Raw genomic sequence first — 24,024 nt, 5'->3', positions numbered from 1 at the left:
CTTAAGCAAGACTTGACCATCTACATGGAAGCTACAGAAAAGCATGAAAAATAATATCTGCAAAAGGTCGCAATATTTTTGCATATAGCAGGGCACAAGGTAGTAGGTTTTTTCCATGTCATGCAAGTTAAGCCAGGAGGAACAGGCTAGTTTTTCAGTAGCTCTAAAGCTGAAAAATATTGCATGCCCAACCCAAGAGCAATGAGACTTATGAAAGATAAAAGTTTTGCCTCAGAGTGCAGCATGAAGGGGAATCAGTAAAAGAATTCCTTACTGACCTGAAACTGATGAGTCAGACATGCAACTTTGGGACCCTAACAGAGTCATTAATTAGAGATCAGATAGTGTTGGGAGTTAGAGACTGCAAACTGCAAAAAAGACTCCTGGAAGAATGTGATCTGACTCTAGAAAGGGCAATCAAGACTGCACCAATTGCTGCTGCAAGAGAGGCTAGAATGCAAGTCTCAGAGAGAAAAACTGCAAATGTTTCCATTAATACAATTAGTGGAGACAGAAGCCCCAGGAATCTTAGATGCAACAAGAGTAGGTTTTCATAGAAGAACCAGCCCCTGGGGGGAAAGAATGTAAAGAAACAAGGAAATAACAGAGATACTAGGCTGCAACGTGCAAACATCTCTGAATTAACACCTCGCCAGAAGAATCACATAAAATGACTTTCTTATTTGGGGTAGTACTAAAGCATAACGTGATGCACATCTATAGCAAGTTTTAGAAAGAGCTTAGGCCACAGTGGTGAAAATAAAATGTGAAAATGCATATTCAGATTGCAGGAAATAAACTTTCTGGGAGAAATATTAACAGATCAAGGACTTCTGATTGATCTGGAGGCAGGAGAGCCATCACAGTTATGCCCCTCCCCAAGACAAAGAAAGGGTACAGAATTTTCTAGGCTTAATTTATACCCAACATGGCAATATTTTTACTCAATCTGAGAGCACTTTTACAAAAAGATGGAAGGGGATGCAAACATGGCCCAATAGTTCAAACACTTAAAAAGATTCTAATTTGAAAAAATATCCTGTGCTGCAGTATTTTGATAATGAAAGGGAGACTAAAATGTCCTCAGATGTCTCCAGAGAAGGCATAGGAGCTGCATTGATGGAATAATATGAGAAACACTGGAGAAACACTTCAAGGGATCTCACCAGCTCCAAATGCAACTACATACAAATAGAAAAAGATACAAGGATAATTACGATGCCACCTGGAGGAGTATAAAGAAAGACATGGAAATTTGGGGGAGGATGAAACTCTCCTTTTTGGGGAGGATAGCTGTTGTTAAAATGAACATTCTGCCTAGAATGTTATTTTTATTCCAAACCATCCCCATACTTAAAGGCCTAAAACAATGTAAAGAGTGGCAGAGAGCCTTGGCAAAGTATATTTGGCAGGGGAAAAGGCCACGGATAAAAATGAAAATTTTGATAGACAAAAAAGAAAGAGGGGGTTTTTCTCTCCCGGACCTAAGTTTATACTATGAAGCGGCTTGTATATATTGGGTAAAAGATTGGATAAAACTGGAGAATAGAGAGCTACTGGACCTGGAAGGCTTTAATAATTGGTACGGATGGCATTCGTACCTTTGGTATGGGAAAGTGAAAGTTCACAAGAGTTTCTTAGATCATATTTTTAGGGGACCATTATATCAAGCATGGGAAAGGAACAAAAACCTCCTCGAAAGAAAGACCCCATGGTGGATTTCACCAATAGAGGCCTTAACGATTAAGAAAATAAATATGGAGGAGATAAACGCCACCTATGAAGAAATGTTAAGAAAAACTGACCAAGGGCCCAAACTCAGACCTTATGAAGAAATAAAAAATTTATTCACTGGTTGGCTGCAATACCACCAGGTGAATGATTTGTTAAAAGAGGATAAGAGGAAGGCGGGTTTTGATGATAAAAAATCAAAATTTAGTATAGAAGTAATAGAAGGCAAAAATAAAACCCTGTCCAGAATTTATGATATATTACTAGAGTGGTACACAAAAGATGAGGAGGTGAAGGAGGCAATGATTAAATGGGCAATTGACTTTGGTTATAACATTGATTTTGAAAGGTGGATAGAAGTTTGGAATTGTAACATAAAGTTCACAGCATGTATGGCATTGAGAGAAAATATCTGGAAGATGCTATATAGATGGTACCATACCCCTGTGAAATTGGCCAAAATGTATAGATTAAAGGATAAGAGATGCTGGAAATGTGGCGAGGTGGAGGGTGACCTATATCATTTATGGTGGACATGTAAAAAGGTGAAAGGCTTTTGGGAATTAATTTATAATGAACTTAAAAAAATATTTAAGTATACCTTTCCCAAGAGGCCTGAAGCCTTCCTGTTGGGAATGATGGATAAAGAAATTAAAAAGGAAGATAGGACGATATTCCTCTACGCCACCACAGCAGCGAGAATTATGTTGGCACAATATTGGAAAGTGGAAACCATCCCCAACATAAAGGACTGGCAGATTAGAATGGTAAACTATGCTGAGCTTGACAAACTAACAGGTAAAATAAGAGATCAGGATGAACAGAAATTTCTGAAAAATTGGAGTAAATTTTGGAAATATATTGGAATAAATGCTTAAAGTGAATTGACGGGGTTAGAACAATACGACCAGCGAGTGAATTTAAGACTATAGATTGAAAATCAAATACGTAATGGAAGGAGATATTTGATACTTATCAAAAGGATGGAGGGAAGTTCAGATTGTGTGTCTTTCTTTTTTCGGATGTGTGGTTTTTGTTTTTTTTCTCTTTTTTTTCTTTGTAATTTTTTCTCTGTATTTTCATATATATCTGTTTTTTGTGTATAACTTCAATAAAAATGCATTTTAAAAAAAAAAACAAATAGAAAAAGAGGCACTGCCTCTTGTATTTAAGGTAAAGGGACCCATGACCATTAGGTCCAGTCGTGACCGACTCTGGGGTTGCGTTGCTCATCTCCCTTTTTTTGTCCGAGGGAGCCGGCATGCAGCGCACAGAAACGCCGTTTACCTTCCCGTTTACCTTACCTATTTATCTACTTGCACTTTGATGTGCTTTCGAACTGCTAGTTTGACAGGAGCAGGGACCGAACAACGGGAGCTCACCCCGTCACGGGGATTCGAACCACCGACCTTCTGATCGGCAAGTCCTAGGCTCTGTGGTTTAACCCACAGCACCACCCGCGTCTTTAGAGGGATACTAATTTTAGCTTAAGCAGATTACAAACCTCATGTCGTCATTGCAAAAAAGGGCCTTGTGGATGCAGAGGTTATTTTTTCAGGTGCAATTCTATGTTATTTCCTTGGAGTTCACACCTGGACAAGATTTAGTAGTGGCTGATGCATTGTCCAGAGCATAGTGGAAACAAGGAGCAAGACAGAGGGTGAGACAGAAAACATCAATTATAAAATTATAAAACTTGCCAGTGCCTACAAGAGCATGGACTAAACTAAGAGAAGCCAATGGTGACACCCTTCAGTTGGTCAAAATGGCCATCTCTACAGGCGTGTCAGAACACAGAATTGCCAAGACGATATAATTATCATACAACTGACTGTGGTACCCAAAGCACTTATAGGCAGAAATGCTTATGAAAATGCATAAAGGGCATATTGGGATAGAGAAATGCATGAGAAGAGCCAGAAAGGGTTCTAGTAGCCTCAAATGAATGAGATAAAAATGTCCCACATGTCAATTATATCAGCCTAGACAACAGAAAGAAACCCATGGTTATTGAGCAAGAGTCTTTAGGACCTTGGTACAAGGTGGGAATAATTTCATTTGCATGTCTTGGATGTGACTACTTATTGGTCATAGATTCTTACTCAAGATAGCCACACCTGAGGATACCATAGTTCAATAGGTAATAATTCACTTGAGGTCTATTTTTTCCAGATGTGGGATGCCTCAGATTCCCAGGAGTGATAATGGTGCTCAGTGTACAGCATGAGAATTTAGTAAATTTACTAAGGACTATGATTTTATTCATGTAACATCTAATCTTAAATGGCCCAGTGTAATGGGTTGACAGAAAGCAAAGTGAAAACTGTGAAGCGCTGGCTGAAAAAGGCCTTGGATTCCCAACAGTATAGCAGCAGGAGTACCAGGAGAGAGGAGCACAGTGGCTGGGATCACCTCTCCAGGAACCCTCACACTCACACATCTGTACTAAGCCATGTAAACCAGCTCACTATTGTCTTTTTTTAAACTCTAAAATGAAACACAGATCAAGGTCATTTAAAACTGACATTTTCCCCCTCTTCCACAAAATAAGAGATTTGATTAGAGCAACTGATTCAAGTAGATTTCTGCACAATTCTGCAAAGAATTATGATGCTCTTAATCGTGTCCAAGAACAGGAAGCTTTTGATGGCCATGTTCTTTGGTTAAACAATTTGCCAAGGGAGATTCAAAAGCTGCATCAAAGCATTGCCTTGAATAAAATGGCTATTGGCGGCTGCATTCAGAGAAGGATATCTGCATGTACTGTTGTTTCCACCACCAACAGTATTTATCCTCATCAGGGGATGCCAGGATATATTACTTCTTCTAAACGCGGGTGTTAAATATGGTCTTTCCAACTAAGAAGCATTTTAAATTAATTTTAGGAAATTTTAATGGACTGGAAATTGGTCTGAGATTTGAGAGTAGCAAATTTTCCTTCTGGCATCTGAAATGTGTTCCAGAAGCCCTAGTGAGGTAATAATCTTTATGGAAATGTCAGATGTTACATACCAATAGATGCTGCATTTGCAAGTTACTTATCTGAACACAGATGTTCCCAGAGCATTTTTAATGCAGCAATTTCTGATAAAATATTAAACACAACATTTTATATTGTCACCTATCCTTTTCTCTTTGAACCTGTCATTCTCAGCTTTCAATGGGTGCAAACAGTTGGCAGGGTTTCTGTGCCCTCTCCCATTCTAGTTTAGTGCTGGGATTGGACCAGAGCATAACAGTGATACATTCCCTCTCTATGAGAATAATATGACTGGCTATATGAGCTACTCTACCCACTGTTCATGGTACTGTTTGTATAGTAATTTGTTATCGGAGCCATTTTGAGGTAACTGGATCTTACACTACAGCAGATGGATCATGTGGGAAGTAAACAACCCTGTCAGTGTCATCAGCCCTAAGGAGGATTGATACAGTTACTTTCCATATGGTTGTCTCATCCCATGTGATTCCTCCGTCCAAATGAGTATCTGAGTTGTGTGGAATCTAGCCATTGGAAGACCTTTCCCCTTCCACCCTGCTCATAAATTATTGACATTTATTTATTTATTTATTTATTTATTTAACTTATATATTAAATTTATATCATACCCTTCCTACGAAAGGAGCCCAATGCAGCACATAACAAGTGCTAAAACAATAAACCATCTACAAAACTAAATAGAGACTTGCATTACCAATGTCTCACATTGAATATAATTGATCTGTAAAAAAAAGACTCTGTGATCTGAAAAAAGAGACGTTGCACGTACTTTTGTAACTAAAGAAAATCTTCCATGTTGTTCTAAAATAGTAGTGATGGTTATTGTACTTTGAATGTAATAAACCAGCCTTCATTTTCCAAATAAACCTCTGCAGGGATAGTTTTGCCAATGCTTATATTTTCTAAATCAGTCTGATAAATGTGGGTTGGAAATAATAGCACATTAGAAACCTTATCAGCATGTTATTCTTAATAGGTTGAATGTAATGTGCAGTTTATAACCAGCATGTTAGTCTACTGTATGCTATAAGCCTTGTGCATGTAAACCTACTTCCAATATCTGTTTAAAATTACAGCACAACTTTGAAATTTAAAAGCACAATTAATGAATATTTTTAAAGCACTGGCAACAGACTTGTTTGTGTTGAATAATAATAACAAACTAAGAAGACCCAAAGAGATTCAGAATAATACCATGACTAAACAGTGGTATAGTAATGTAAGAGAGGTTCTCAAAAGCAACAAGATATGCCCACAAAAGGACGTTCCTTTTATGTCATGATTGCTTAGCCTTGGGAAAGACCCCTGTCAAAAGCTTTTAGAAAGTCAAAGTACATAGCATCAAAGCTGCCGCTTTTATCCTCATGTTTATTGATGGCTGTATGTCATGGTTTTCCTTTTACAAAATTCCTGACTTATCAAGTTTATCCATGTATTTAACCCATTTTTTTTCCTCCATAGTAATTTTTTGCCAGCTTGTGAAGCACTAAAAGCAGCATCTCCGGCCTCTTGTCTTTAGAATTACTTCCAGGATTGTTTTAGCATGCAAGCATTTCTGATTATTATTATTATTACCATTGATTTATTGATCAGTTTCTGAACTGCCGTCTCAAGGCGATTCACACACAAGAGAATTAAAAACAGTGGAAAACACAAAAATGACAAATACATTTAAAACAAGGATAAAACCCTAACAAGTAGACATTTGTGGTAAAGACCCATTTATGCAGCTGGGAAAGCCAGGTGGGACAAAAATGTCTTCAATTTGTTTCTGGAAAGTGCAGATAGTGAGTGCCTGGCATATCTTGACAGGAATGCTATTCCATGGAACAGAGGCAGCCACACTAAAAGCCCTCTCTGAGTTACTGTGGAGTTGGCCTCTGAGATCTTTGGAACTGATGGGAAACTCCCCACAGACTACAGAGCTGTATTGGGTGTATAAGAGATAAGGCAGTGTCTCAATAAACATGGTCCTGTACTACAGATTGTCTTATATGTTAGTACCAACACCTTGAACTTACTAGAGAACCATAATTCTTCAGCAGATCCTATCCTTGTATAAATGTTATCTGTTACCTTAGCCAATTTGTACCAAGTAATATTCTCAATGTCCTTCAGTTTTGTTACCAGTATAGGAGATACATTAAAGTAGCATTTATGATATTCTGCAATTGCCTTATCATCTTCAATAGTTATTATACAATGGCCATACAAAATCTCTGGTAGTCCAGCTATGTTTCCTAATAGATTTTGGGGAAACTCCTGTTTCCCACAATGAAGGAAGTTAAACATGAGACTTGGGTGCAGATTTGCATTTGGACTTCTTGTCATTTTACAACTGCTGTCAAATTATTTTGGTTTAGAGCCTCCCAGTTCCAAGGACTCTGTACGGCTAACTAAAATATTTTTAATAATCTTAATTTGCTGAAACAAATTACGATTATTACTTGTGATTAAAAATGATGACTAACTTGGATTATCACAAAAAAGGAAGTGTTAAGGGTATGGAGAAGACTAGGAAATCATAGATAAAATGTAATCATGCCTCCACCATGATTACTGTGTTCAATCATAGTAATTCTCATATATATATATATAGAGAGAGAGAGAGAGGGGGGGGGGGAACAAGTTGGGAAGTGGATGCTGGGAACAGGGAACAGGGGCAAGGCATTGGAGGGTTCCATGTACCTCCTAAGTTAGCCCTTCTGTTTGGTTGTAGATGTTTTCCCATCCCCATTGTTGAAATAAGATTTGACCACCAGTGCAGTCACTTTCTGTTTGTGGAATAGGAGACTGCCAGGTGCCATAAGAAAGCTGCAGAGGTAGCGCAGGATAGTACGCACCCCGGAAATGATCTCTTTCAGCTTCTACCTTCTGGAAGAAGGTATAGGGTTATAAAGGCCAGGACTAGTCGCCTGAGAAACAGTTTCTACGCAAATGCAATTCTGGTTCTAAATGCAGCATAAGGGGTCTCTATAGTATAGTGTATTTTTAGTATAGTGTATTTTATAGTATAGTATAGTGTATTTTAAAATGGGGTTTCAGAGTTTTTAGGGGTTTTTGAATATTTTATGTAGTTTTTCAATTTCATTGTTCTGTATAGGACAATGACAATAAATATATCGTATATCGTATATATCATATATCGTATATCATTTCATCCTTCACCTGAAAAAAATCTCAGATCAGTCCTGTCTGTCACACACAGGACTCGGGGGTCATCTTAGCAGTAATTGTTAATGAAGGTTTATAGAAGCATTTCCCCACCCTGTGCTAGTGACAATGCTGTAGTTTGCAGGGAGTGTAATGGAGGGAAATCAGGCTGTGCTGTTGTTGTGAGACTAGACCCTGTGTTTGTCTGGCTTTTAAACTGAGGACTCAGCTAGACTGGTAAAGAAAAAGTGATTTTTATGTGCTGTATGTGCGATATAACATTGTGCCACCAGATGGCAATGTGAAGTCCTGTTTTTCTCTACTAGTTTTCCCTGTTTAAATTTACAACGCTTTAAACTGAAACGCTTCTTGGATGTGTTTAGAGCTAGCCTGTGTGTTCTAATTCATATTTGAATCTGTACTAACAAACAGTATCAACTTTTTAAAAAAAATATCAGAGAATGTGGCACAGCTGCTTCTTAAAGTATAATGGCAAATAATTTTTAGTGGCAGATTGTTTTAATCTTTGGAACTTGTCCCCCCCCCCCCCGCAAATGGGAGAAGGAGAGTGTTTGAGTACTATTGAGGTTAATGACATTTGTAGAAGAGGTGGCGCACAATGATTGTTAAGGGTACTAACTACAAGCAGAGCTTTGTCGTGGTGTAAGCCAGTGTTATGAAGAAGGGTCAGTTGCAATATCGATCCACAAAGATGATGTGGCTGTACAAGTGCTGAAGGAAGATCATCCTTTCAGCTGTGTCTTATACAAAAGTTCTGAGAGACAAAATCCAATAAAACGGGAAAGTAGCTCCTGAAAAAGCTGAAGGAAAAGGTTAAGTAGAAGACAATGGCTTTTGCCAGGCCTGTCTTTCACAGACAGTTTTAATAATTGATAATTAATTACATTAATGTTTTGGAACCTCCTTGGATATTTTTACTTGAGGTTCCAAGTATTTAATTGAATTTCTGTAGGGAGAGTGTTAATCATTCACTTAAGCCATATATTTATATTAGCCAGTGAAAGAACGAAGTCAAAGGGCTAATCTATTGAGTGAGCAAAGCATTGCTTTTCTGCTGGAGGCCATGCAGAGACTGCAAGTCTCTAAGGAGCCCTTATCCTGGAGACAGCTTGCTTTCAGTACACTCCAGAGACCTTTGGAGCCAAGGATGTGAGTGACAGCTGTTCTTTTTGGATCAGCATAGAAGAGACGATGCTATTGCGATCCTCTTTTATCAAAGTGTTTTATCTAATGCATTAAATATCACAGTAAGCAGGGTGGATTTTTGGCATAACACAGTCAAATTAAAATAGCTTCAGAAGGAAATGTTTCAATTATCTGAGTTTTATTTGTCTTTCTGTATGTCTGTGTTGGTAATGGTGCGGTCATGATAAGCCATCTAATTAATATACAAACCTTTGAGGTGAAGATATTTTCCCCACCATCAATTTGTTTTGATTTTTGTGTAAATCCACCTGACATTTTACACAGAATTCAAAACTGCCATTTGGAGATCTGTAGATAGTCAGAAGATTGAATTTTTTTGCAATTGTTTAACTTTTAAATTGCTGTTAATTTAGAATCTGAGTGACTCTGCATAACTGTCCCAAGGGCAGAAAAGTTCTATCTAAAATTCTTTAAAACAAATTGGGTGCAATAAATACTTTATTATTATTATTATTATTATTATTATTATTATTATTATTAGTATCCCGCCCTCACCTGCCGAAGCTGGGCTCAGAATGGCTAACATCATATAAATAATACAATATACATAAAAACAAGCAATCAAACTATTAAAATGCACCCTAAAATTAATTCAAATAAACTGAAATTGAAATTAGACTGGACAAATGGCAATCCTGAGAATTAATTTTGATTAAAATTGAAAGCGGTTAATACTCGCCAGGACCAACTATTTCCACTGATATTATAAGGACCTGTGAGCAGGCTGGGAAACCTCCTTCGTGTTTGTTCTTATACAAAGAGAAAATGAGTCAGGCTGAACCCTGGCCAAAGGCCTGGTGGAACAGCTCCATCTTGCAGGCCCTGCGAAAAGATGTCAAATCTCACAGGGCCCTGGTCCCTTGTGAGAGAGCATTCCACCAGGCTGGGGCCACGACCGAAAAGGCGCTGACTCTGGCCGAGGCCAGTCTAATCTCCCTGGGGCCCGGGATCTTTAGGGTGTTGTTATTTGTAGACCCTAAGGTCCTCCGTGGGGCATACCAGAAGATGCGGTCTGTAAATGTAAATGTAAATAGCACATTGATATTTGCAAAAGTGTATGTCTGTGCTGTTATATTACTAATTTTGTAAAAACCAAGGCATCTAAAATCAATTACTTCTGGTACTAATATATCTGGAAATAGATATCAGCAGTACGAAAATTTTTATATTTCAGCACACCTCGTGTGATAGTGTGTTTACTAAACTGAGTTTTTCTGTGTTACAAATACAAAAGCTCACTATAATAAATGCAGATTATAGAATTCTGCAAACTTTTCATTTTCCTCTAGGGGGAAAATACACCCAGCAAAACCACTCAAGCTGCAATTCTAAAAGCGCTTAGTTGAAAGTGAATCCAGTGGAAACCAACTGGAGTTACTTCCAAGCAACATGACTATAATAGTGCGATATATCAAATAATTTCCATATACATTGGTACCTCGGGTTAAGAACTTAATTTGTTCTGGAGGTCTGTTCTTAACCTGAAACTGTTCTTAACCTGAAGCACCACTTTAGCTAATGGGGCCTCCTGCTGCTGCCGCTGCGCCGCCGCTGCACAATTTCTGTTCTCACTCTGAAGCAAAGTTCCTAACCCAAGGTAATATTTCTGGATTAGCTGACTCTAACCTGAAGCATATGTAACCCGAGGTACCACTGTATTTCTTATTCACATTTTATTTTTTAATTTCATTTAGGTAAGTAATTTTAATTTCCCCCCATTCCTATATTATTATTATTACACAAACAAAAGCTAATGCTAGTGAAGTTGCTAACTAATAGTGATACAATCTGCATAACGTTTAACCATCATGATTTTCACATTTCCAAGGACAACTTTGAAGGATTAAACTTCCTACACTATAGCACTTTTGTATGGGAAACAAATGTGTTCATTTCTTGTATATCAGCAATTTTTTATGCCTCTTCCACTATGCAAACATGTATTCGAAATTGTATATGCAATTATCAGTACAGTAATGATTATATGTGGTTTGCATGCTTTTACCTAACATGGAAGTGTTATTTGTGTAGGGCTAGGGTTATTTAAATTGGATCTCATTAGGCAGCAGTTCTGGGGGAGAATTATGTCAGGATTCTTCCAAATAAGTGTGTATAGGAATGCTGACTTACATTATCAAAGTGTTCTTTAGTGCAACATATTTCATTTGTAAACATTTTAAGGGGGAAACTAGATGGTCCGTGAAATGCATGACTGCATATAATTTTTCATGTTTGAGAACACAGTACATGGGGTTTAACTCTTTCCACCTTCCATGGTCCCAACAAAATCACATCTTAGTCTGCCGAAGCTGACATTCTACGCAGGAGGTAAGTTGCCACTGGTGCCAGTAGTAGCTCCTTTTTCAGCAAGCCAGCCCTATCATTAGCCACAGTGAAACAGCTGCCTAATCTTGGGTTTCATGAAAGGGCAGCAAATTGTTTATTTCTTTTATAATTTTTGTATTTTTACTAGCAGAAAATAAATATTGTGGGAATTTTTTCACTTTCAGAAAAAAACAAAGTGTTTGTTCGTTTGTACATTAAATTTATTGGTCGGTTATTTTTACCAAAATAACTAAGCAGCTTTGAGTATAAAACAAGGAAAGAAAGAAACAGATACATTAAAACTGAAAATAAACGTAAAGGTAATTCTGTTTTGTTTTTCTTTAAAGCTTGATTAAAACAGATTAAAAATCCCTCCCTCTGAGCTTTGGTCCCAGCCCTAAATATTATCTTCATTTGCAAAGTGATCACGTTACATGTGAAAACAAATATTTTTGCTATATTATCAGCAGTGGTATTGTAGAAACCACTGAACAACCAAAAAATAAATTAAAAATTTCAGCATATAATACTGACACTGTCTATCACCACCAATCTCATCTACTTGTGACCCTTCCAACCAAAGCCCTGCATGAAGAGATAAGGTTTTTAACTGGCACCTAAAACTAAACAAAGACAGTGCCAGATAGATATGTGCATGCAGCTAAGGATATGTGACAATGTATAATCAGGGTGAAACGGCAAGTGGCCGAAATTTTTGTTACATTGGTTAGAGAGGAATCCCAGAAAATGTTTTTTTCTGGAAGTACAATTTCTTATGGAGAATACATTTCTTAGATGCTGCTGTAATAAACACAAATTGTTCCACAACAGATTACTTAATATTGCAGCTTCAAAGGACAATCATAGTAAAATCCCCAAATCAACCCAATAAGGCCCCCCTTCATTCATTGGTCACATGAAGGGGACTCCGTGTCATAACTAGAGAGTCAGGCTGCATTGCAGTGCATAGGATTCTACTGTGTTGGCATCAAGGGGGCAGGGGCACAGCACCATTTCCTGGTCATTGCATAAACTCGCCTGCACGTTATTAACATGCAGTGGCCACAGTTATATGGTTAGTTTCTAAATCTTACTATGATAGTCCTTTGAAGATGCTGTTCTAAGCATATATGCCCTTTTGAAATCAATGTGTTTAGAGAGTAAAAGGAGCCATTGATTATTGCCCCTGCATGGATCTGCTATCAATCGTTGGCATATGTCAGAGTCATCCAAAATTGGTTATGAATGCAACATAATAAGCACTGTATGTAGAGTTCAACTTTTTTATATAGCTGTCTGTCACAAAGTTCTGAAGTACATTTCTTTAAAGTCTCCCTGTCTCCTGAGGAAAGGGGGATAAGGCAGTGAGTCCCTGGACAGGATCTATGACTCATTATGTCAATCAAACCCTACTTCAGAGGGGAATAAAGAGATTTGTATCTCAAAGCTGTGCATAACGACTTCTCGGCTTTTCATTTCATATTTATGAGCGGTTTACTTTGAAGTGTTTATCAGGCAATACGCAGAAACATGAGAGAGCATTGCCTGAAACCATGTTCAAGTGTCTAATCTGTTAAATGCTTGCTGAGCAGGCTAGTTCATCAGTGCATGCAATGCAAAAAAGAAAAATATATAAACTTTCTGTTTTTGAGGTTCTGAAGCAGAATATTTCTATTAGCAATATAAAAAAGGATTATTAATGCCAGGCATTTTGAAATAATTGTACCATAGAAAACTTACAAAAGCAGTTAAATCCACATTCAAACAGAAGCTAGACGAAACTTAACAATGTAGATAAAAATTACCACAGTGTGTACTCCAACACAGAATATTTAAGTTTGCAGAGGCCACCAGGCTCTTACTAATTCTATGAAAATTAGGACATCAAATAGGAAGAAATCTCAGGCTCCTTTGAGAGACATTCCTGGCATCCTATGAAAAAAGAAACACTTCCACCCTTGGTCTTTCAAGGAGATAACTGTTCCAAAATGCTTCCCATAGAGCCTGCCCTAGCTGCATATTTTAGCTATTAAACAGAAAATGATCCTAACTGAGACATTCATAACACAAGGTGAGATTAGCCATGCTATCCTAAATATGCTTATTCTGAAGCAAGTCCCACAGTGTTCGGTGGGGCTTGCCTCCAGTTAAATATGCATGGGATTGCAATGGATTACTAAAATTATTTTGCTTTCAAATTGGGCTTGTGATTGTACTATGATGGTGCAACTTAAATCATAAACTAGCAGTTCAGATCCATTCTATCTGTTTTCTAATATTTAAGTGTCTTCTCAGCAGCCCAAGTCTCATTTAATCATATGGACAGGCTAATCCATGAACTGTTAGAAGAAGGAATACCAGAGTTTAAAATTAAATAGTCCCACTGACACTCAAATAAATACAGACGCTCAAATAAGTACAAATTATTTGTCATCATAAACAGAAGGATTCTGAAATGTATGAGAGTCTTTGTAATCATCATGTTTTGGATCATGTATATTTAATTGTGTTGTCTCCTGTGTGGGATTCTGAAACCCAAACTGTATGATACGCAATAACTTTGATCTTGCCATTAATAGATTTAATGCCATTAGGGTTCCAGCTAGGTCACTGATAGTTTATAGGGATGGAGGAAATACTGAATAGACATTCCCATGCAAGGGATTTGATTAGAAGGGATTTGAAATGGTTTCTGTCCCAGATCACAGTCCAAAAATGTATCCATTAGATTCTGAGTCTCAAGTTCCCCACATAGAATTATTTCAGGAAATGGAATAATCAATGATTTATGGTAGGGACATTTATTAGTAATCATGAGAACAACTCACAAATAATTGTATCTCAAAATAAGTTCCATTCCCACATACATGCACACACACACACACACACACTGACATCTTTTCCAAATTAACTGCTACCCCCACCCATCCAGTAGATGAGGTAGCAAATTATATATTGTAACATTTCCTCCTTTGTGAGGAAAGGCTACAACATTTTGGGCTTTTAAGTTTAGGAAAGAAATGGGATAAAGGAAGGCAATGTGATAGAGGTTTATAAACTTATGTATGACGTGGAGAAAGTGAAAGTGAAGTTTCCAAATCGAATTTACTTCCACAAGATATAACAATGGCCATCAATTTGAATGGCTTTGAAAGAGGATTAGACAAATTCATAGAGGATAAGGCTATCAGTGATGAGTAGTCACAATGATAAAGGCTATGTTCTATCTCCACTGTCAGATGCAGTATACCTCTCAATACCAGTTGCTGGGAATCACAAGCAGGGATAATGCTGCTTAAAGGCTTCCAGGAATCTGGTTGGCAACTGTGAGAACGGTATACAGTGGTACCTCGGGTTAAGAACTTAATTCGTTCTGGAGGTCCATTCTTAACCTGAAACTGTTCTTAACCTGAAGCACCACTTTAGCTAATGGGGTCTCCCACTGCCACCACGCCACCACCGCGCGATTTCTGTTCTCCTCCTGAAGCAAAGTTCTTAACCCGAGGTACTATTTCTGGGTTAGCGGAGTCTATAACCTGAAGCGTTTGTAACCCAAGGTACCACTGTATATTTCTGGGTACCAGATACTGGGGAGAAACAACAGAAGAAGGCTCTCACTTCATGAACTGCTTGTAAGCTACAAGAGGCATCTAGCTGGTATCTATTGGTAATAGCATGCTGCTCCAGCAACTCATTTTTATTATTTTATGTGCATATTGACTAGTGGATTAGAGTAAGGAAGTGTATAAGCTTAGTACATAAATGCAGAGAATCACATTCAGCTCCCTTTATAAGCAATATGGAAGTTGGTAATCATCTAGTAATGCTGACCTGCATCAGCATTTGTTTACCTGTGACAATAGCACATTGTACTGTGCAGATTTTGTTTAAGGAAAGGGTCAGTATACTTGTCTGTGCTCCTGTCTGTATATTAAATTTACAGATGCCAGTCATTGGCAGATAAGGCAAACAAATAAATGAATCTTATGTTAAAACAGATACACCATCTGTAGGAATGAATGTTCGAGCTCATGGTTAATTGGCTGAGTTGGTGCCAAGTGCTCCATTTTATATCACTACAATAGAAATTGACCATGAAAGCAAGGAATTATTTCACAAGGTCTAAATAACAGTGGGGGGGGGGATAAAATATAGCACACCACGTTAAAAAGTGTTCCTGATTCAAAAACAGAAGTGAACAGTATAGCAGGGTAATGTGCTGTTCAGTTCTGCTTATTTTGATATAATAGTATATGATTGAGCCTCTGATATCTGTGCTTATTTTATTCATAGTTATAGTCATCAGATCCCATTAATGCTCCATTCCCACTGATTTTGGAATAAGCTTTGTGAAACAATGGTCTGGCATTTTCATGGTCTGGCATTTTTAATCTGCTAAACCAGAGGCTTTTCTCTGTTCTCTCTCTCTGCTCTTCGCCTTCTTCTTTACATAAAAAGGCATATGTCCATTATTATTATTATTATTATTATTATTATTATTATTATTATTAAACTACTGGGTTTTATGAAATATTTTTCCAGAACCTTTGAGTTAGCAATAACATGTGTTTTTTATTTTAGAAATGCGTAAGTTCACACCAGTCAAATACATAGAAATATTTGCTATATAGTGATGTCAGACTCTTGTATCTTGCTCTGTAGGAGCTGTCACCAAGTTGGTGCCCTCCAGACATTATTGGACTGTAAGTCCCATCAGCCCTCAGCTAGCTGTGCTGGTTGGAGGTTGATGGAAATAGCAGTCTATTAACATCTGGAGGGCACCAAGTTGGGAAAGGCTGCTCTACAGGATTGGCTCTGTTTTCTAAAACCAGCACTAAGAGTTTCCACCCACCCACACTTCAGTTTTATTACTCCCATAACCCTTTTCCTCATAACAAAGCATGCTTTTAAACTTGGTTAGCTTTTCTCTTTGTTTATGCGTGAGTCTGCTAAAATAAATAAGCCATGGCTACATGGGTGCATGGAACCTCTTTCACATACTTTGTGAGCTTTGTTGAATTTCTATGTGGGTGTTTTGCTGTGATGTCCCTGCCTTCTTAACACAATTTGTATAGTACAGAGAGCCCTTCTAAGCAAAGATCTAACAGCTATTAAAGGAAGAGAACTCTTTACCTGTAACTGGGGTCATGCTAATCTATAGAATATTTTTTTTCCTTTTTGAACTGGCAAGTTATAAAGCAGAGTGTAAACAAGTTGTTTGATGTAACTGCATTCTACATTTCCAGCTCTGAAGACTGAAAATCACATAGACAGAAACCTTTACTTCATTCTGTTGGTTCAGTGCACTGGTCTGTTTTGTACTAATTCAACAAGCCTTGTCAAATCAGATTGTCTTAATGAATGCTCCCATTGAATTATTTCCTGTCACCTTTGCCAGTAATTGTTATAAAAAACAATTTTGGGAAATTGCTATGTATGAATTGCCCTAATATGTGCAATGCTTAATTGAAAAGTGATTTAGAGGGATAAAATAGGAAAGACAATCTGACCTCCACTACTAAAAATTAATCATCCTTGTTGAGTATTTATGTATCATTGGTTCTATCAAACCAGCTTGAGGCAGTGTGTAAACTGTGTCACCCCTTTTTATTTTGTGGTATTCCTGTGAGACAGGTTACCCAATGAACTTTGAGTAAATTGCATGATTTCGAATGGATTTAAATCCTGGTCTTCATAGTCCAAATCCAGCATAAATGTGCAAATAGTTCTAGGAGCCTTGGGGCACTTCAGATTATTGCGTATGTATGTTTGTTTTTAAATGACCCAATGTGACCCATTAATTACCAGTCAGCCACATGGAAACCACCTTCCCATGAATGATTCCCTCATGGCAGGGTGGGTGAGGATTGGCTGCCTGAGTGTTGACCACAGAACTGGCATCTCATCAGAATGGGTACTGTTTACCCATTATCAGCAGTCACTCCGCACTCAGGAAGTCAAATTATTTAAACATTACCCCCCAAAAAAGGGACCTGCTTCCACACCTAGTGTTAATTTTAAAGGGCTCTAGTGCCAATCACAAAATGATTTGCCAGAAGGCCCTTTCAATAACAGCTGGGATATGGGACTAGCTGTTCAAAGAAAACAAATTAAAACCATTTCAGTAGACTAGTGGAAACCCCTTCCATGAATGTAAGCTGATATTTAAATCTCATCCATAGTCTCTGAGAAGGCCAAGCCTCATGCAGTGGGAAATATTTTCATTCATTGTTCCTATCCCACCCACTGCCTTGTCTTTATTATTTGCATATCCTGTTCCTTTCTTGTTAATATAACATTCCATCTGGTTTGTCTTTTCTTTGGATCTTTTGGTCCCTGTCAAAAGGCTTCTGGTAAAATAGATATAGTTTTTGCATTTATGAACCACCCTGGACCCTATGATATGCATCTGGACCCTATGATAAGCTGTACATTGCCCAACAAGGCAATCCAAAAAGTGTTGTCCAAGTGTATAATGTTTTATTGTATAACTTATGAATAAAGCAATTTGTAAGTTTGAAGAAATAGTCTACTTTTCCACAAGTACTACAGATATTACATGCATAATTTAAATTATTTGAAATTTAGAATTAGCATTGGACATTTTATGCTTCTTGATGTAAGCCACCTTGATCTTTCTGGACACGTTACTCATTATCACATTGAATACTGGTATAGAAGAACTATTGGTTTAGGTCAAATGGCAGTGTTACAGTTCTGATGCATAAAGGTAAAGGTAAAGGTACCCCTGCCCGTACGGGCCAGTCTTGACAGACTCTAGGGTTGCGCGCTCATCTCACTCTAGAGGCCGGGAGCCAGCACTGTCCGCAGACACTTCCGGGTCACGTGGCCAGCGTGACGAAGCTGCTCCGGTGAACTGGCACCAGAGCAGCACACGGAACGCCATTTACCTTCCCGCTAGAAAGCGGTACCTATTTATCTACTTGCACTTAATTGTGCTTTCGAACTGCTAGGTGGGCAGGAGCTGGGACCGAACAACGGGAGCTCACCCCGCCGCGGGGATTTGAACCGCCGACCATGCGATCGGCTGAGGTTTTACCCACAGCGCCACCCGCGTCCCTGTTCTGATGCATATTTCAGTTTATTAGAATAGTTAGCTTCTTATCTCAGGAGCCATGTGCATTTTGCCAGGCATTTAATTTTCAAAAAGCCGAAGTGCCTGAAAAAGCAAGTTCTTTATTTCTTTGTCCCATTCATTATAGTTCCAGTGATGACATACAAAATAACAAGAGGAGTCATTAAGTTCATTTCAGGCATCAAGTGTTACACTATTTTACGTCAAAACCAAATGCTAATTAGAGTGTAAACATCTGGGCATTTAAAGGATATTAAATTCTACAGCTTATCATTAAAATATATTACTGCATTTATAAAACAGCTTATTTAATGTATTCAGAATTTGATTATGTTCATGTTTGCTTTTGTTGCCAACCAAGAAGAATACATTTTAGATGTTTTGATATTCTCTGCTCATTTCAGGATCACTTAATAGTAGACTTTTTTCTTCATTGTAGCTTCATTATCCCCTTCAATTTTTAATAAATAAGCCACTTTTACAGATACATTTTCCATGGATATTGGTGAACAAGTTGTTATGATTTTGCTTTGCTTGCTGAGTTTATAATTTTCAAATTCTTCATGTACAGTACTCTCCTTTTCCATTGTTTACTTTAAAAGATGAATGCATTTGTGCGTGCATGCGTGCATGAACACTTATTTCGAAATATAAATATGTGAATAAAAATCTGTTGATTTTGTGCTTGTACTGTATCCACATTTCCTATTTAAGTTTCATAGCATAAATATTTTTTTAAGAGATAAACCAAATATGTAGATAGAAACATGCATGCATACACAAAATGCGTAAAGCCTACAAGTTGCCATCGCCGGGAGTCTTGGCTTCGTGGCAGGTTCTTAAATGGCCAGGCGGGCCGGATTTAGAACCCTGGTGGACCTGATCTGGCCCAGGAGCCGTAGCTTGCCGATCCCTGGTGTAAAGAACTGTTCTGGTTGCAAGCTTCCATGGTGTAGGAGCATGAACCTTTTTCTCCTTAAGAATCACCATATCTGCCAAGAATAATGTCTTTCCATAATAGCAAGGTAACTCCCATATGAACTTAAAGAGACTGGATACAACTTGCATATGTACACAAGGTGGTAGTTTTTCTGGATTGAGTAGCAGGAAGGGAGGATACATTTCCTCAAGGACATATCTTAAAAATTATACCTTTGAGCTATATAGTGTGTTAAGTATCCCGTCCATATGTATCTGCAAAACGAGAAACCCAACATCTTATCTGATTGGTCAATAGCTTTCCCCTCTTTGTCTTTGCCAACTAGGACGTGGCATAAAATGGACAGGATTTTTTTTAATGTCTTCATTTTTGCCTGGAGAAGTTTTACCTGTTCATATCCAGAGCAGAACACATACCATTGTCATACTGAAGTATGCTACAGTTTGTTTGTGAATTACTGAAACTAACTTTCGTATTCATACTGAGTGTGAATTATTATTTTCAGGCAACCACCTTTCTTTATCTTTAATCAGAGCCGTGGAGCTGACTATTTTGCTGTCTCACCCACATACTTAACTGCTCATTCATGCGCCAAACTTTTAAAGAGACGTAGGAGGAAGGTATGGAGCAGAGAGCTTACTAGCAGTATTTTACATATCATGGGGTTAATTTCTGCAGGTCTTAAGCAACTTGTGGTTTAGGAGCAAGGGGTGGGATATACTAGGATTGCAGCCTAAGTCTATCTTTGAAATCAACAGAACTTGAAAGCACTTCATTTGAGCTGGAACTTACTCATGGTATCTTCATTTATAGACATCGAGAATAGCAGTCTCCTCCCATCAGCATACAGGTTGATCAGTAAATAAAGGCGTAGGCATATCACTTACATGCTTTTATAGATATATCTATATATCTTTTTAAAATAAAAACTAAGAAAACAAATACACGTGCATTATGTATAACATGTACAATTCTGCAAAAATGAGTTGTGACTGAATACCACTAAATTTACTGAAAATCAATAAAATATTAATGCTAAAAGATCAAGCAAGCTTCATTTATGGTTCTTGGGGTACTTCAAACTATTCTAGGTATACAATTATAGAGTTTTAGAGCAGCCATCGCTCACCTTCAGATGTTTTGGACTTCAACTGGGGGCTGCTGGGGCTGGAGCTCAAAATATCTGGAGGACACCAGGTGAAGACTGTTGAAAAGTAAGCCAATGCTTATAAGTTGTCCCAACTATAATACATTTTCCAGGTTTCCCTTCTCCATTTTAAGAAACTGATAAAAGTTGCTAGATGTGGGCAATGATCCAGAGAACCATAAGACTAGGTACATGAGCTCAATCACAGTTTCGACTTGTTTTTTCTTAATAAGCTACCCTTGCCAAAGGCCACAGCGTAAACTATGTTTACTACTAAGAGAACTTTATGATATAGTATGCAATTTGTGATTTAGCTTAGGCATACACTGCACTGCCTCATTTTACTTGTGTAGGCTTAAGGAACTCTTTAGGTTATAACCATTGAATATGTTGGGCACAATATCATAGTATAGAAACACTTGTTTTGGTTTCTTGAAAATTTAAACGAAGAATCATTTAATGTAATGCTAAGTCTCATGAACAACATTTGGCTAACATACTGAGTTTCAAACACTGATCATTGTCAAAATAAATAATAATAATTTCCATTCTGTGCCTTCAAACCTTATTTGCAGTGCTTTTCTGCACACTCGATGGAGAACAGTGTTTCAAAGATGAGCAATATCATTTCTCCTCTCCTCTCCCCAAGCACCCCCAATGCCCCCACCAGTCCTAGGGGGGTCAAGGGAAACCCCAAAACAGAGGGCAGCAGGAGGAGAGCTAATATTCTGTCAGACAAGTAGAAATGATTTTAATGATGGAAAGTTTGTGTTAGCGTGAAAAAGAATTCTTCTCTCTGTATTGGCAGACCTAAGAATATAGAAATAAAAGTTTTAACAGAGTCAGTTTTCTGGTTTAAGTGTTATTTTAATAATAGTGTTTATTAGTTGTTTGAATAACTAGTTATTTGAATAATGGCAATTGAAAATAAGTCATAACAGCTGTACATATACAGCATACTGTATATACATACATACTGAACATACTTTTATTTCAGGATAGCTATTGTTGCTTGCTGTGCTACATTTCAATATTATCTGGGTAGGTATTTGCTTATCACTAATAAATTATGTCTATATTGATATTAAGTCTGGAGCTGTCAATTTCTGGAATAACATGTGTGCAAGCCTTTGCAATTCCCTTTTATTAATTAGCATTGGCTGCCATCTTCTTACACATGGGTCGGCAAACTAAGGCCCAGGGACCGGATCTGGCCCAATTGCCTTCTAAATCCGGCCCACGGACAGTCTGGGAATCAGAGTGTTTCTACATGAGTAGAATGTGTCCTTTTATTTAAAATACATCTCTGGGGTATTTATGGGGCCTGCCTAGTGTTTTTACATGAGTAGAATGTGTGCTTTTATTTAAAAGGCATCTCTGTGTTATTTGTGGGGCATAGGAATTCGTTCTTTCTTTTTTAAAAAAATATAGTCCGGCCCCACACAAGGTCTGAGGGACAGTGCTGAAAAAGTTTGCTGACCCCTGTTCTTACATAATTCATAGGAGTCAGTGGTTTTTTAAACATCCACAAAAGAGAAAAACATTGCATACACATGATAGCGAAAGTGACATGTTACCATTTAGGTATCCAGCTGTTTTTACTGAAGTATTTGTGGACCCTGCAACTCTTGAAAACACTTTTTCCCCATACATGTTGCTATATTGTTCTGCCTGAACAGCCTTGCCAATATCTGCACACCTAGTTCTATACATGTTCTACATAAATGGAAAGGTAAAAAAAGGTCTGTTACTTTACTTTTCCAATAAATTTACATTTAAATTTAAAAGTGCTCTCAGGTTTTAATTATGTTTTTCCCTTCCTATTTTTTCCCTAGGAACTAACTTCACCCTTGCTGAACTAGGAATCTGTGAACCTTCTCCCCACCGAAGCGGCTACTGTTCGGACATAGGGATACTTCACCAAGGCTATTCCCTCAGCACTGGGTCTGATGCTGACTCAGATACAGAGGGAGGAATGTCTCCAGAGCACGCCATACGGCTGTGGGGGAGAGGGATTAAATCCAGGCGCAGTTCCGGTCTGTCAAGCCGTGAAAATTCTGCCCTTACCCTGACTGACTCTGACAATGACAATAAATCAGATGAGGAAAACGGTAGGCCTATTTCTCCCATAAATTTCATAATTTACATCTATAGGTGCATATTTAGGATCAGGTATTTGCTCTATAATATATTATAAAAGTTTTTATTTGCCCATTTTCCTTGTGAAATAAACATGTTGCTGCAATCATCTCAGTCATAGGTGAGCAACTGGCAGACCCGTAGTGCATCTATTTTAGTGAATTTGTTTGTTTTACAGGAGCAAGTTTTGTTGTTGTTTGCTTTTGCAGCTATTAGATCTTCCTAGGAATTTATGACAGGCCTCAGCTTTCCCAAAAGTCACATTCTAGCCCTCATATAGAGGTTTTAGATAAAAGCAAACATATTTGGATACAAAAAGTGTAAACTACGTTTTTAAAAAAGCATTTCAGAACTGGACTGTGTACATACGACTGTCTCAGGCCACTAAATTGTATAAGGCTAGCATTGGATTGAAGTCATATTTGGGTAAATATGTAGGAGATTTTTTTATTTGAAAAACACAAAAGGTGGTTAGCCCTTGTTTTCTTTTTAAAAGTCTTTCAGAAAATAAAGGTTTATTGTGTGTTATGCATAGCATGAAACTGTTTAGACACATGTTAAATTACAATTGTACAAGCAGAGGTATTAACGTTTTAAACATCTTGCTTTCATCTTTGAAAAATCTTGTTTACCACAAGAAAATCAATGTTTTTTCACATCACCGATTTTTATAAAGTTTGGAGCTATATTATCATACAGATTGACAGGTGCCCCACTGGTTCAGTACCACTGCATGGACACTTACAAAGCTATCATTAATTTCTCACGCTTGTGCCCAGCAATGGCTTCCTACATAATAAACACTGTGTCCTTCAGATCCAAATCAATAACTTGTTAGGTATGCACCTTTTGAAAAGGTATAACAAGAGTCTATACTGTAGGAAAAAGCAGACACACACAGTGCAAATTTGCAAGGCACATGGGCTCAGTTGTTGTTGTTTTTCAAATGAATTTTATACATGGGCACCTGCCCATGTGAACTGTCATTGTGATGAATAGATTTCACTGAATCTATTTCTAATTCTTAGGGTTTTTTACTGCTATGGTTCAGCTGCTATATTAAACACACTTAAAAGCTCTATAAAAAAAAACACCCTGGCATTTTGATACTGAATGCTAATCACAGATTATATCATTCCACTTCAAAATAATAAACTGTCAATTTTCTTTTGGTATTAAATCAATTTTGGCACTTTCCTGTACATTTGCAAGTAGCTTAGTGGAAGCTTAATTGCAATAAATCACTCTAACATGAATATTTTCAA

At 37.7% G+C, this 24,024-nt stretch overlaps 1 protein-coding gene across 10 annotated transcripts in view; it reads left to right on the top strand.

Annotated features, from left to right (window-relative positions):
- The window catches only part of TENM2 (teneurin transmembrane protein 2), a 745,234-nt gene that overhangs the window by 106,660 nt on the left and 614,550 nt on the right, over positions 1 to 24,024 (top strand). For 8 of the 10 annotated variants that reach the window (XM_081184721.1, XM_081184719.1, XM_081184718.1 and 5 more), the window contains exon 3: positions 22,456 to 22,731. The exons of the other annotated variants lie outside the window; for them this stretch is intronic. In XM_081184721.1, the coding sequence (XP_081040847.1) occupies positions 22,456 to 22,731 (276 nt within the window). The remainder of the gene's footprint in view (positions 1 to 22,455; positions 22,732 to 24,024) is intronic. 10 annotated transcript variants of the gene reach the window in all.

The sequence above is a fragment of the Podarcis bocagei genome (genome assembly GCF_964188305.1).
Source record: "Podarcis bocagei genome assembly, chromosome: 2".
Taxonomy (NCBI): Eukaryota; Metazoa; Chordata; class Lepidosauria; order Squamata; family Lacertidae; genus Podarcis; species Podarcis bocagei.
The sequence above is the reverse complement of the archived record's forward strand: the minus strand, read 5'-3'. Positions and strand labels throughout refer to the sequence as shown.